This window comes from Grammomys surdaster, unplaced genomic scaffold (assembly GCF_004785775.1).
Source record: "Grammomys surdaster isolate TR1022 unplaced genomic scaffold, NIH_TR_1.0 334, whole genome shotgun sequence".
In the NCBI taxonomy this organism is placed as follows: Eukaryota; Metazoa; Chordata; class Mammalia; order Rodentia; family Muridae; genus Grammomys; species Grammomys surdaster.
The window spans coordinates 1,125,811-1,140,003 of NW_021604753.1; the positions used below are offsets into that span (position 1 = coordinate 1,125,811).

Sequence of the window (14,193 nt, forward strand, 5' to 3'; positions counted from 1 at the left end):
TCTGATCCTAGCCTCTCATTCTGTTGCTGGTCAGCTCACTGAACCTCCATTTCCTTACCCCTAAGATGGTAGTAGAATTTGATCCCTTTGGATCCATAAACCTAAGTAAACACTTCTTCTGTCAGTTGTCCTGGTCCTGGTGTGTTATCACAACAGAAAATTGACTGCTGCCATGATGATATGCTGCTTATGGCTTTTTTTTTTTAATGGTTATTAGATTTTTTTTCTCTCTCTTTTTTTTTTTTCTTAAAAAATGTTTGCTTACCCTAAGGCAGTTATGATTTTGTTCTTGTTGTCTTCAGGAGGGTTTGTGGTTTGTGCTTTTCTGTTTGGGTCATGATCCATTTCAAATGAATTTTTGCTTATCTCATGAAATGTGGAAGATCTTAAATGCTTTCCAAGAGCTCTTGTTTTAAATGTTGCTCTCCTGCTGCTGCTGGGAGAAGGCTGATGCTTCACACATGGGCCCTGCTTAGAGGGAGTGGGTCATAGGGAAAATACCCTTCAAGGAGACTCTGGACACTGTCTCTTCCCTCTGCTTTGGGCCACCATGAGCTGAGCAGCCTTACTCCACCAAGTGTCTCTGCTGTTTGTACTGTGCCACCTTGAATCCAAAACCAGGGGGTCAGGCAGCCAGCAGCTGAAACTCCTGATACTATGAGCCAAACTTGATCTTTCTGCCTTTTAAATTGCTTTTCTTTGACCAAGCCAGCTCAGTCAACAGGGTCTCAAGAGAGAGAGTGAGGACTGAAAAAGAAAAACAGACAAAATTATATAACATGACTGCAGCCAGTACTGAGCTGAAGCAGCGCTATTTCTCTCCAGTCTGCTTTTGTATCAGTCTAGGTACACAAAGCACATGGTCGGTTCTTAGATCACAGACAAAGTAATCAAGTGAAGTAGTAAACAAGGAGATCCCACAAGGAAGTAACCAGGCAGAGTAGTGAGCAAAAGGATCCCACAAGGTAGTAATTCAGCAAAGTAGTAAACAAAGCCCTGTGGTGTCTGTTTCTAATGTTCCTATCTGAGCCTACTTCCTTGTCCGAGCCCAGTGACAAATGCCAGATTCCTAGAAGCTGCACCAAAAGCTCTCAACATTTCTTAGACATTTTGTCATGGTGGTCAGAATGAATAATCCGTGGAGGCTAAGGTCTAGTGTTTCCCATAGGTGTGCCTGGTTGTTGTTCTAATGACATTTGTCTAAGAAAAGTACAAAACAAAGGAATGGAGACACTTGCTTGTGCAAAGGAACCATGTTCAGTTCCCAGCATCCACATGGTAGCTCACAGACACTTGTACTTCTAGCTCCAGGGGCTCTGATGCTATCTTCTGGCCTTTGTGGGCATTGTATGCACCTACAGGCAAGCAGATATATACTCATATATGCAAATAAAAATTAAAATAGAATCCCAAAACAAAGCAAATCACTAAACTCTTCATGACTCAGTGAACTGACCTTTGTGAAAGATAACCCCCTAGTCTCTGCTGCATCTGTGTCCTGGCATTGGCTAACACCCAGATTCTAACTTTGTTTTTTTCTTCAAACAAGGAGTTTGTCTTCCTTTGTCTCTTCCTTTAAACAAGCTTCACTGATATTTTCAAATTGTACAGTTGACTTCTAGATATTTTTCAGTTTTGCATATACATATATGACTCTTTTATAACTGACTGAGATTTTATTGGTTGAGGAACAGAGTACACAGACATTTTAATTCTTAACACACGTACCCAAACACTGAAGACTCACATTGTGTTCATGTACGCAGATGCAGAGCTACCTATTGTTTTTCTTTGAACTTATTCCAGTGATGTTCCAGCCTCAACCTTAACAAGTTTCCCTAAGATCTCTCACAACCAAATGCTCATAATCTTCAGTTCCACAGACTCACAATTTTATGCCACACACAGAACACACTCAAAATTTCCATCTTTCACAGCACATTATTACGACTGTTAGGAAAATGGACTGCCATGACCACAGACATCACAGTTCTGACAGGGCAAGGACCAAGGAGTGGTTTCCTTAGGAATTGCTTCTACTAGAAACATGGGACCAGATATAACTGAAAATATTCCAGACACCAATGCACAACTGACACTCCAAATTGCTGTTTAGTATGCATTTTATTGTAGGATATAAAACTAGCCCCCTCTATGGAATGTTATGGTGACCCCCCAAGACATTCCCTCTCCTCATTCAGTATCCTGCTATTTTCTGGTTGTACCAAAAAATAAACAACGAACAAATGATTTAACCTCTTAAAAAAAACATTTACACTTTAAAAAATGGGATGAGGTAGGATTCCCTCACCTTGTAAAAATGTTTCTAGAGCTACTAAAAAACTCTCATTTACAAAATAGTTAATTAAAATATCCCTCTGGATTGTACAAGAAGGGAGGCAGGGACCACTGACAGACATGATAGATGCTTAGTTGGACTTGGCTTTTTCCTCTTCTTTGGAGGCTAGGCTCTGGTTTTCCGGCTCTCCATTTTCTGCAGGCAGATCTGTAGTTTGCTGCTCAGCCACTTCAGCCTGTTTGCCCTTCGCTCCCCTCTTCCCTTTCATTTTCGCTTTTTGTCTAATTGATGCTTTCTCACAACCTTTTCCGACCTTGCACCCACCTTGGCAGGAACAGGCTTGACTGACAGCCTCAGGGAGCCGCTTGGGCTCTGCCTTTGCAGACCCATGGTGCTAACTTCCCTCTAGGGCATCATTGCAGAGCAGGGTGGGAGACATGTGCAACACAGAATCTGACACGGAGCAACACTCTGGATTTTATATTTTTAATACTTAATAATTTAATATTTAAGTTTTGTGTTTTTATGATATTATGTATGGAATTATTTCCTACATTCGTGTTTTCAAGTTGTTTTCTGCTTTTGTATAGAAATATAATCTATGGTTGTAGACTGACCATATACCATGCAGCCTCCTTAAATTCCCGTATTTATCTGTGTGTATGTGTGCATGTGTGTATGTGTGCACCATGTGCCTCCATCAGTCATCTTAGATCAAAGACTTTCTGATACAATCTCAATCGTTCTGTCAAGGAAAGAAGGCAAAGAGTGATGAACAGTATACTTGATCTCTTCTTGCCTTCACACATAAACATTGGTATACACACACGCACACACATAAGGAGAAGAGAGAGGCAAATGGGGAGGAGACGTGTTAGTTTGTTAGCTCTTGAACAAAGTGAAGCTGTCCATCACCAGCTCCTCCTACTCAGATCTTACTCCAAACTCATTAACAGTCATGCTGGTGGGATATGGCTCTATTGAGTCTGTGAATGCAACAAAAGAGCATATTAGCTCCCATTTACCCACACTTTTGTAGTTTATTTCATTCTCTGAACAATGGGACACTCCTCATTTCTTGTTCATTCCCTTAACTGCCTCTTACTAGGTTACACATTTATCTTTTTTAATTAATATAAACTATATGCTATCACATGTTTTTCTCCAAGCTTGCCTTCTTCCTTTTGGGGGAGAGCTTCCACTTATTTGTTCCATCCACTCAGGAAAGTAGCAGAAGACTAGCTTTCTAGTCCCTGTACTAGGTACTTAGAACTTAATGGGGGAGAAGGGGGAGACAGAGAGAAAGAGAGAGACAGAGAGACAGAAACAGAGAGATGGAGGGAGGGAGTATGAGAGTGTGAGAGAGTTGTGAGAGTATTATTCTTAGGGTTTCCATTGCTGTGAAGAGGTAGCATGACCAAAGCATATCTCCCCCCCAAAAAAGATTTATTTATATGGGTACACTGTTACTGTCTTCAGACACACCAGAAGAGGGCATCAGATCCCATTACAGATGGTTATGAGCCACCATGTGGTTGCTGGGAATTGAACTCAGAAACTCTGGAAGAGCAGCCAGTGCTCTTAAATGCTGAGCCATCTCTTCAGGCCCCTAAACCAACTCTTTTTTGTTTGTTTGTTTGTTTGTTTTTCGAGACAGGGTTTCTCTGTATAGCCCTGGCTGTCCTGGAACTCACTCTGTAGACCAGGCTGTCCTGGAACTCAGAAATCCTCCTGCCTCTGCCTCCCAAGTGCTGGGATTAAAGACGTGTGCACCACTGCCCGGCCCTAAACCAACTCTTATAAAGGACAACATTTAGTTGGGGCTGGCTTACAGGTTCAGAGGTTCAGTCTGTTATCATCATGGTGGGAAGCATGGCAGCATGCAGGCAGACATGCTGCTGGAGGAGCTGAGAGTTCTACATATTGATCTGAAGGCAGCCAGAAGAAGACAGCTCCCAGACAGCTAGGAGGAGGGTCTCAAAGCCCACCACCCCACAATGACACACTGCCTCCAACAAGGCCATGCTTCCTAATAGTGCTACTCCTATGAGCTGAGCATATTTAAACCACCACATAAACAGAGAGAGAGAGACAGACAGACAGACAGACAGACAGACAGACACAGAGTAACAGCACAAGCTCTATAGGCTGAGGAGGCAGAAGAACGACAAAGCATCGAAAAGGGATGAGTCCTCCAGGCTGGGGGATGGGTGTACCTCAGTTGTTCAGTCAGCTTTGCAATTGAGAAGCGGTTCTTAGGTTGAGGGTTCTTATTCAAGGCAGCATATGCCATGGGAACATAGTGTAAACTGAGTGACACCTGTAACTACCCTGCAGCACCTACCATCTGGACTCCCTCTGTCTGCAGTGATGGAGACAGTGCAGACTGAGCTAAGTGAAGACACAGGTAGGAAACAGGGCAGGGCCCAGAGAGAAGTGCATATGTGTGGTCAGCTCATTTCCAGTGCTGTTTCCATGCAGGAGTTCCTTCCTGGAATTTTAGGGATGTGTATGTTATTCCACATCATGAAAAAAATCACTTGGGAGATGAGGAAAAGGTACAGTGTGAATTGCAGTGTGAATATGTGCTTGCACATTGCTAGTTCAAAGGCCTGCAGACTCAGGAAGTTTTCAGAGCATGGTCTCAACCAGTTCACACTGGAACCCACATGAAATCTGCCAGAACCAGGGCCTGAACCTGAGCCTTACTCCTTGCAATCACTTCACTTCACAATCTGCCACCAGCAGTGACTTATTCTCACGAGTGAAAACACAATCAGGTTTTACATTCAGGAACAAATTGTAAAAATCTCAGCAAGGTTTCACCCTAGATCTCTGGGCTATCTAGTTTCAGGTTCTAGGTTACTCAAGCAGTATCAGGTGTGGATTCCATTTTGTGAAGTTGGTTTTAAGTCAAATTAGGCATTGGTTGGTTACCTTGTAATTACCTATAAATACCATCACACTAGCATTTTTTGAAGACAGCACACTGTTATAGATGAAAGGGTTTGTGGTTGGTGGGTGTTTATGTTCCTCCTTTGGTAGCTTACAGAGTACCTTCCTGTATCAAAGGCACCCTACAGCTGTGGGGTGAAGGCTGTGTTATATGTAGGCACAAGCTTGCCTTCTCCGTGTTTATCTTTTTTTTTAAGATTTATTTATTTACTTCATGTATATGAGTATACTGTCGCTGTCTTCAGACACACCAGAAGAGGGCATCCATGTGGTTGCTGGGAATTGAACTCAGGTCTTCTGGCAGAGCAGTCAGTGCTCTTAACCACTGAGCCATCTCACCAGCCCGCCTTCTCCATGTTTAATGAGTTGTGCAGGAGCTGTCTTCAGCAATGGAGCCTTGCTGTCAGTTTGTGGGAAGCAACTTACTGTCTTGGCAACAGCTTGGTTGTTTTAGGGTTCCCATGAGACCTTCTGACCAACAACTCAATTAGATGTAACTCATTCCTGGTACTGGAAGCTTCATTTGGGACAATAGATGTCCAGTTGGGGCCCTATCTAGCTTATTATTTGGTCACCTTTGTATATCCATATATTTTAGGAAGCTTTCACTGTGTTGTGTTTTTTTATTACCAATGCTCCTTAATTTTAGCTGTCTGTATCCACATTCCTTCTCCTGTTTCTCTTCTCTCTCTCCTCCCATTCCAGCCACCCCTCCCTCCATCCATATCTGTTTTATTTCATTTTTCTAACGAGAAATGTCTGATCCCTAGTGGGATCAGAGAAATGTCTAGTCCAGTGGTTCTCACCCTTCCTACTGCTGTGATGCTTTAACACAGTTCATCATGTTGTGGTGACCCCACACCATAAATTATTTCCATTGCTACTTCATAGCTGTAATTTTGCTACTGTTATGCGTCATAATGTAAATGTTCATGACGCACAGGTTGAGAACTGCTGCTCTTGTCCCTTACTCTATCCCCTGAGGTTCTGCAGAGTGTAGCTTGGTTATCGTTGTCCTTCCTTACAACTAACATGCACATGTAAGCCAATACATACCATAGTTGTCTGGGACGCCTCACTCAGGATGATTAGTTTCGTCTATTTGCCTGAAAAGTTCATGATGTCATTTTTTAATGGCTAAGTAAAACTCCACTGTGTAGATGTACTACATTTTCATTACCCATCGTCTGTTGAGGGACATCGAGGTTGTTTCCAGTTTCTGGCACTGTGAATAGAGGGAGCAATGAACATATTGAGCAAGTGTCCTTGTGGTAGAATAAAGCGTCCTTTTGGTATATGCCCAAGAGTGGTATAGCTGGATCTTGAGACAGTTCTTCCCTTGACCTTCTTACTGCTGTAGCTAAGACTTCAAGTACTATATTGAATTGGTATGCAGAAAGTCCTTGTCTTTGTTGGTTTTTAGACAGAGTTTCTGTGTATTACCCAGGCTGTTGTTGGACTCACTGTATAACTCAGGGCAGCCCCAAGTTCCAGCAGTCCTGCCTCCCCTACCCCCATCATCCCTTGGGAACTGTTTTCTTCGTATGTTTGGCTTTATCTCTTCTAGAGTTTTCTATAAATGGCAAAATGAAGTTTCTACACTGTTACATGAGGGCACTATCTGCTTGGAACATTTTTTGGTCCACTCCTTGAATGTATCAGTACCTCCTCACTTGTGAGTGCTCAAGTGTGCCTCACAGTAAGGACACCCCCATGTGTTTAGCAGTTTCTCTGCTAATAGGTGCTTTTTCTGTTCCCAGTTTCTGTTTAGTCTAAGTAAAAAGAATGTCATGTAAGAAAGCCAGCCCCAGCGTGTGGCATGGAGTGAGTGTATGGGCATGAAGCAGAGCCTGTGGCTGTGCTGTTTGAGCAGGAAGGGTCAAGGGAGCCCGGACGTTGCAAGAACAGGAACATTGACATAGGAGTGCAGAATGTCCTTAGGCAGTGGACATGGTGTTTGGTGGGATGCATAGGTAAGCCTGCACCTGAGCCACGGAAGGAGAAGATGAGAAGAGGTGATCCTGGAGGCAGACAGGTGGCTTCTGTTCAGGTTTGTAGTAGAGAACCAAAACCAGCCTTGAGCTGGGAGTACTTTGCTCACATTTCCAATCTGTAAAGAGACAGAGGCTGGAGAAAAGTAAAAAGGATGGGAGTAGCCAACTGGACCCTGCTGTCCGAGGCAGCGTCGTGTGTGCCCACAACGGCAGCCGTGGGTGGAAAGCCAACAGGCTTCTTGGGTAGGACAGCAGGGCATTTGCAGGCATCTCCTGAGAGAACAGTGGGAATCCAGGGGTACTGGATGAGCAAGGGCGAGGGTACTGACTGAGAAAGCCTGGGCTGTCTCCAAGCTGGAGCCTAGAGAGGACATTCCCACAGATACACATTGGCACATGGACAAGATTGCTTTTTTCTTGTGTTATTAGGCTGATAATGTATTTCTGAATCATGTTTAAATACATATTCTCCTCTCTTTTCTTCCTTCCTTTCTTTTCCCCACTTCTGTGGGGTTTGAGTATTAAATGGCCTTACAGGCTCATGTATTGACATATGGTCACTTGCGTGTGGTACTATGTTTAAAGATTTTTAGTGTGTGTGTGAAAGAGAGAGAGTTCAAAGGCCTTGGATTCCCTGCAGCAGGACTTAGAGGCAGATGTGAACTGTCTGTCAGGTGTGGGTTCTGTGAACTGAACCAGGGTCGTTTTTTGTTTGTGGCATAGGGCACCTGGAGCCTGTGGGATTCTCCTGTGTACCTACCTCCAATGCCCTGCTCACACAGTGAGCTTTCTCCCCTGGCATCTCCAAGCCCTTGGCCTCCCTGCAGTGTGTGCTCATCTGCATGACAGCAGGGCACTCAACCGCTGCTGACTGCTCGGGCTCTCTAGCTCTCTGCCACAGCACATAGAATGAGGAGAGCCGTCATGTACTCTCTACACCCTGTGTTTCTGTTACTGGAAACCACTGCATAGACATTGCTGGTTCTTCCTTTATTTTCAGTCTTTTCTGGACACTCTCTACACATTGTTTAGATGTTATGTTTTATAGTGTTTTCATTCAGTTTCCTATGCTTGAGCATTCAGTTGCGTTGTTGTATTCTGCAGTTACAGATGGCATGGTAATGAATGACACACAGGCATGTTTTGCATTGTTGGAGGTTTATCTTCTGAACTCCCAGAAGCAGGACCCTTGGCTTGAGCCATGCATATACATTGTTTTGTTAGGTACCCCCATCTCCCTGGCAGAATGCTACAAAATAAAAACAGAACAAAGCCCTCCGTGTAGCAGAAGTGAAGCAGGAGGCCAGTGCTGTAGGTGGCCTGTCTCACGGCTGTCAAGTGCAGAGATGGGAGGATCCTGGGGGAACAGAATTGGCCAGCCAGAGTTTTGACTTGTCTGTAGCTAATAGGAATGATGTCAGCTCCCTTTTCTCCCTGCTCACTCTGCTTGAAGGCTTGACTTTTAAGTAGAATGCTTTGGATTTGGGGGGGTTTGTCTTTGGTTTTTAATGCTTTCCATCATTTAGGGGAAAACCCTATTTTCAAGACCCATTTTTAGGGGATAGGACTCGTTAGCCACATGGACTACTCTTCATCAAGTTTCATTTCCAGAAATCTGTTTTCTTAAGAAAAACTCAGACCTATAATCTGTTTGATTCAATATATCAAATCCTGTAAATACTTAAAAACAAAGGCAGGTTTCATTATGAACTTAACAGCTCACCGCTTTGGAAGAGAAGTGAATTACAAAGTAGCTTTTCTGGTCCTGAGCTGGGCAAGAGCAGCGGGGTCAACTGTGTCCCGTCCTGCTGTGCCTCCGTCAGCAGCCCTGAAGGTGCGTTACTCTCTGGTGGAGCCAGCCTCTGACCAGTTTGTCCCTGGTGAACTGTGGGTCGCCACCTCAGAGGCTGCCCACCAGTGAGGTGTTGTCAGGCTCTTTGATCACTGAGGTGTCTTCCTGCTCCCAGCTCCACTCATGCAGCCCCTCCTTGTCCCTTCAGCTCCACAGCAACTGGCATGGTTGGAAAGAGAACTCTGAGTCCCGACCGAGGGGAAGCTGGCTTGGAGGACAGAGAATCAGAGGAGATCTCTGACTCTGAGCTTGAACACAAAGATTCCTGTGCAGACTCCCTCCCAGAGGGAAGGATAAAGGCCAAGAAGTTAAAAAGAATGAAGAAGGAGCTTTCCTTGGCAGGTTGGTACTGACTCTGATCATGGACTACTTCAGGCCTCAGGAGCCTCATACTTGGGGAGCAAAATGATTGCGGGACTTCATACAAAGGCAGCCTCCATGTGGTACCCATGGGGCCTGATGTACTGAGGAATAGTGTGGGAAAAGCTCTTTCATTGCTGTGATAGATTACTTGGCAAACAGCTTAAGGGAAGAAAGGTTGGTTTGGGCTCATGGTTTCTGAGGGGTTTGAGCATGATGGCATAGATACTTCTCTGTCTGTGTGGCTAGAGCAAGGGGTACCTGGCGTTAGCAGATAGGAAGTGGAGGAGCCGATCCAGACCAGAACCAGGGGGGTGGGTTTAACCCTCAAAGACCTGATTCCAATAGCCAGATTCCACCTTAAAGGCCCCACAGCCTACTAAGTAGCACCACAAGCTGAGGGTTGAGTATTCAGACATGAGGCTTTAAGACACAAGGAGTGATACATTTTAATTGGAGATGCTAGAAGAAGCCCTGATTCTATAAAAAGCCAGAGTGTTGCTGAAATTTAACACAAGGAGTTGCTTCTGTGTAAATCTAAGCACATGTCCTAAACACTGAGGCTGCCTGAAATAATCACAGAACACCTTGATAACATGACACAGAGAGCCATTATGAAAGGAGCCTTAATACCTCTCACAAAGAGACCTCCACAGGTACTACTTAAAATGGTGCCAAATGCTTACCAAAACCTTTTGCCATTCTAGATATACTAGGAGTTAAATATCAAGTGCGTTCACATGTAACAAAAGTGTCTTAAGTAGCAGGAGAAATAACGTTTTGTTGGGTTTCTGTTGTGACCTGCTGTGTCAGGAGGCATCTGCCCTTAGAACCCACTTTGGATTTTGCCAGACTTCATAAACATGCAGTGAGGCTGCTGGTGTATAGTGAAAGAGAAGAAACGGGTTTATGGAGTTTGCTCTTGAGCAGTCTGAGCCCAGAGCTCATATGCATCAGACCACCCAGCTCCAAAGCCCCTGCACGGCTCTGCTTTGCAGTGGAGATTTGTCCAAACTGCCCAGGACTTGGAACATTCTTCACAAAGGAAAATTCCTGCAGCTGTTGTAAATCAGAGAGAAGGCACATGGTGCAGCCACTCAACTCAGTGATCAGTTCCCATGGAGCTTACTTACCAATCTGTGATGTGCTCCCCAGCTCAGCAAGTGTAGCCGGGCAAGAGGCCGGTGGGGCTGCACCAAACCCTGTCCCATAGAAAGGAGGGAGGGAGCAGCAGATGATGGAGTGTTCTTTATGTGCATAGTGACAGGGGTGCTTGGTAGTCCTCCCTTCCTCTCTCCCATACCCTCTACCCTCCCCCGCCTCCCTCAGGGTGGTTTAAGGCACATTGCCCTTGATGGTAAAGAAAGACTGGCATGCCACTTCCACTGGGTTCAGTGGCCTTCAGGAAGCACGAGTGAGTTGTTTTCCCAAGTCAAGATGAATGAAATGGTGATTTTCATAATATGCTTGCTTTAGCTGTGTGTATTGTTTTAGGAGGCCAGTGAGACCCCAATTTTAGCTTCACTCCAGGAAATCTCAGGGCCATGGTGGGGACCTGACCATTCTCAGAATGTTGTTGGGCCAGCCATTAGCTAGCAGACCCCTAGCAGAACAGTGTCTGCAGAGGTAGCCAAAGGAAGAGACAGCCTGCTTATGGTCACCTCTTGTCCTGCAGACACTGAGCAAGACTCTTCTGCTTTAGAACACAGCACGTCTGAGCTTACATGCTGGTTCTAAGCCCCAAGGTTTGCCAAAGTTTTAACACTGCTGCAGTTTTCAAGTTTAAGCCCTTAGGTTAGTACAGTTTTGTTGGATTTCTTTTATGTGTTTTAGTGTGTTTTAGTGTGTTTTAGTGTGTGTGTGTGTGTGTGTGTGTGTGTGTGTGTGTGTGTGTATGCCTTAGGTTATAAGAGAGTGTCAAATTCCCTGGAGCTGAATTGCAGGTATTTGTGAGCTGCCTGACATGGATGTTGGGAACTGATTTCAGGTTTTTGTTGTTGTTGGTTTTTTTTTTTTTTTTTTGGTTTTTTGAGACAGGGTTTCTCTGTATAGCCCTGGCTGTCCTGGAACTCACTCTGTAGACCAGACTGGCCTTGAACTCAGAAATCCGCCTGCCTCTGACTCCCAAGTGCTAGGATTAAAGGCGTGCACTGCCACTGCCCGGCTGATTTCAGGTTTTCAAGAGCCACAGGCACTCTTAACTACTGAGCCGCTATCATAGCCCATATAAATAAAACATTTTTGTGATTAGTTTTTAAGACTATTTGTGCCCAATAAAAATAGTCAGTTTTAGATGTAAAGTTTGATATGTTTGCATATATTTGAAGTCATATAAGAACTATAGTGAACCAGACAGAACAATTTTGTCATTCCAGAAAATTCTTTCATGCTACTTTCCAGACCCCCCAGTACTGGCAGCTGGTTTGCTGTCTGTTTCTGCAATCTGCCTTCCTAAATTGTCTTGTCCTTGGACCTACACAGCAGGAAGCTGTGGGTTCCTCCAGATTAGCCTGATACAGTACAATAGAGGTCTGTGTAATTTACATTAAGCCTTTGTGTATTGCTGGGTATTCCTTTGTGTGTTCCTCCACTGTGAGGATATATTCTACTGACCCATTTCTTAGTTTAAGGACATTTAGGCTGTTGCCAGGGTTTTGAATCTGTTTCAGAGCCTTTGCTCTGCCTGTTTCTCTGTCTACCTCAGTGGCAGGCCTGGATGCTTTTTCTATTATGAGCATGCTTTTTCTCCGCTCAGTCTACTCTCAAGCCAGTCTAGTCAAGGTGCTTCAGTACTTATCCAGCTGTGTTGCCCCTGCCACCCCACCACTGCTGTACAAATGGCAGAAGTACAGCCTCTCATGGAAACTCAGGCTGTTGCTGCTGTAGCAAAGAGCTTGGTGCTTGCTCTAAGCTCTCCTCAGGCCCTTGGTAGCTTTAGGTCCCTCACCTCTCTATGTCTGTTCATGAGGACAATGGTGTCTGCCTGGTGGGCTTTTGTGAAGTATGTGAATTAAATGCCCAGCTTGGTTGGCAGCAGAGAATGTTGTATACACAGGAGGAGAGATCCAAGGAGTGCTTATGTAAGACCCTGGGGAGCCTTAGCTTACTGGAGACCCCGAGTGAACCACGTGAATCGTGAATCAATGTAAAAAGCAAGAGGAATTTATTGTTCCAACGTGTTGGAGTCATCTGCACCCGAAGGAGAGGCAGTGACCCTGGGCACCCAGTTTGGCCAATTTTTATAGTTTTTAGGGCAGCAGCCATTAGACACAAGGTGATCGGCAGAACAGTGTGACTTTTAAACTGATTGGTCTTTAGGGAATGAGGTGGCAGGGACCTCCCTTGTCTGTAGGTGGCAAGGGTTGGTCTGTCCTGCAGAATGTGTCTACATGCTCTGGGCCTTCCCCACCCGCAGGTGAGTTCCCTCCCCTGTGGTCTGAGGAATGTTAGTCAGCCTCTCCCATCCAATAAGTGTCCCATGACCTTTCCAAAGTTCCTGAGCTGATGAGGAATGTTAATTAACCTCTCCTTTTGGGGGTGGAGGTGGAGAGAAACAAGCATTCAAAAATTCCTGAGCTGATCTATTCACTTACATTGTCTGTGAGCAAACTGAGGCAGCCAAAGCAGGTCAGGTGGTGTGCTTCCTCCGAGAAGATTCCTGTTTTCCCTTCATGTGCTGGGTCTGTCTCCAAGTCCAGAACCTACCTGTGTACAGAAGTTGTACACAGGGTGCTGGTGGTGCTAGTCAACAGTGTATTGTTGTATCTAGTAACTGTCCATGTCCTTAATCTGCTTCTCCTTTACCCACAGGAAGTGTCTCAGATAGCCCTCCTGTGCTCTTTGAAGTCCCGGACACGTGGTAGCAGAGATGGAGCATGCCGAAGGTGCTGCGAGACAGCCTAGCCTACCTGCTTGGAAGCCATACTGTAGACACTTAATATGGCATAGGAGAGTTTTGGAACCAGTTTATTTCCTGCAAAAGCTACTTTTTACTTTTTTGGCTGTATCTATCATCCCTTTTAATCTAAACTGACCTTCGGCACATGTCATGGTTGAGGGCTACTGCAAGTGTGTGTGTTACTAATTACTTCCTGCTCCTGGAAAACCTGCCTGCCCTGGTGAATGTTGGCAAGTCTACCCTGGGAGGAAGTCAGCTGTGAACTATGCCAGGAGTGCTAACCTCTGGGGTGTTCTAGGCAGATTTCTGCTGAGCTTCTCCTACCTGAAATGTGCCTCGCCATCCTCCTACTGCTGCCTAGAAACAGCACACAGGCTTGTCTTTTCAATGGGGACCTTCCTGTGCTAACTCAGCATCATCTCAACAGATGCCCAGGCTTTGAGAGCTTGTTATTTCAAGTTAGTTTCCCTTAGATACTTGTCTTTCATGGGGTGTGGTGATGTGTGGGTGAGAAGCTGGCTCTTCTGTTCCTATGCACAATGCTGTGTTCACGGTGTAGCAGCTTTTCCTTTCTTTACCATATGTCTTTGTGTATCTGTATCTGGATACATGGTGTGTGTGTGTGTGTGTGTGTGTGTGTGTGTGTGTGTGTGTGTGTGTCAGGTCTACAGCATGCATCAAGCCCTCATTCAGACAGGTTTCAGTGGCAAAGGATCACCTGCTCCTGCGGGGCACTCCACAGTAGACACTTCTGGACGTGTAAAGCTTTTGTATCATGAAAATAAGAATGAAAAAATAATTTCAAAAAGATGAAATTAAAGAAAATTTTCTAGAA

General features: G+C 44.9%; 1 protein-coding gene across 2 annotated transcripts in view; it reads left to right on the plus strand.

Annotated features, from left to right (window-relative positions):
- Parn (poly(A)-specific ribonuclease) overlaps positions 1-14,193 on the plus strand; it is a 112,833-nt gene extending 98,640 nt beyond the window's left edge. For both annotated transcript variants that reach the window (XM_028778338.1, XM_028778339.1), the window contains exons 23-24: positions 9,249-9,442; positions 13,271-14,193. In XM_028778338.1, coding sequence (XP_028634171.1) covers positions 9,249-9,442; positions 13,271-13,323 — 247 coding nt within the window. In that variant the 3' untranslated portion in view covers positions 13,324-14,193. The remainder of the gene's footprint in view (positions 1-9,248; positions 9,443-13,270) is intronic.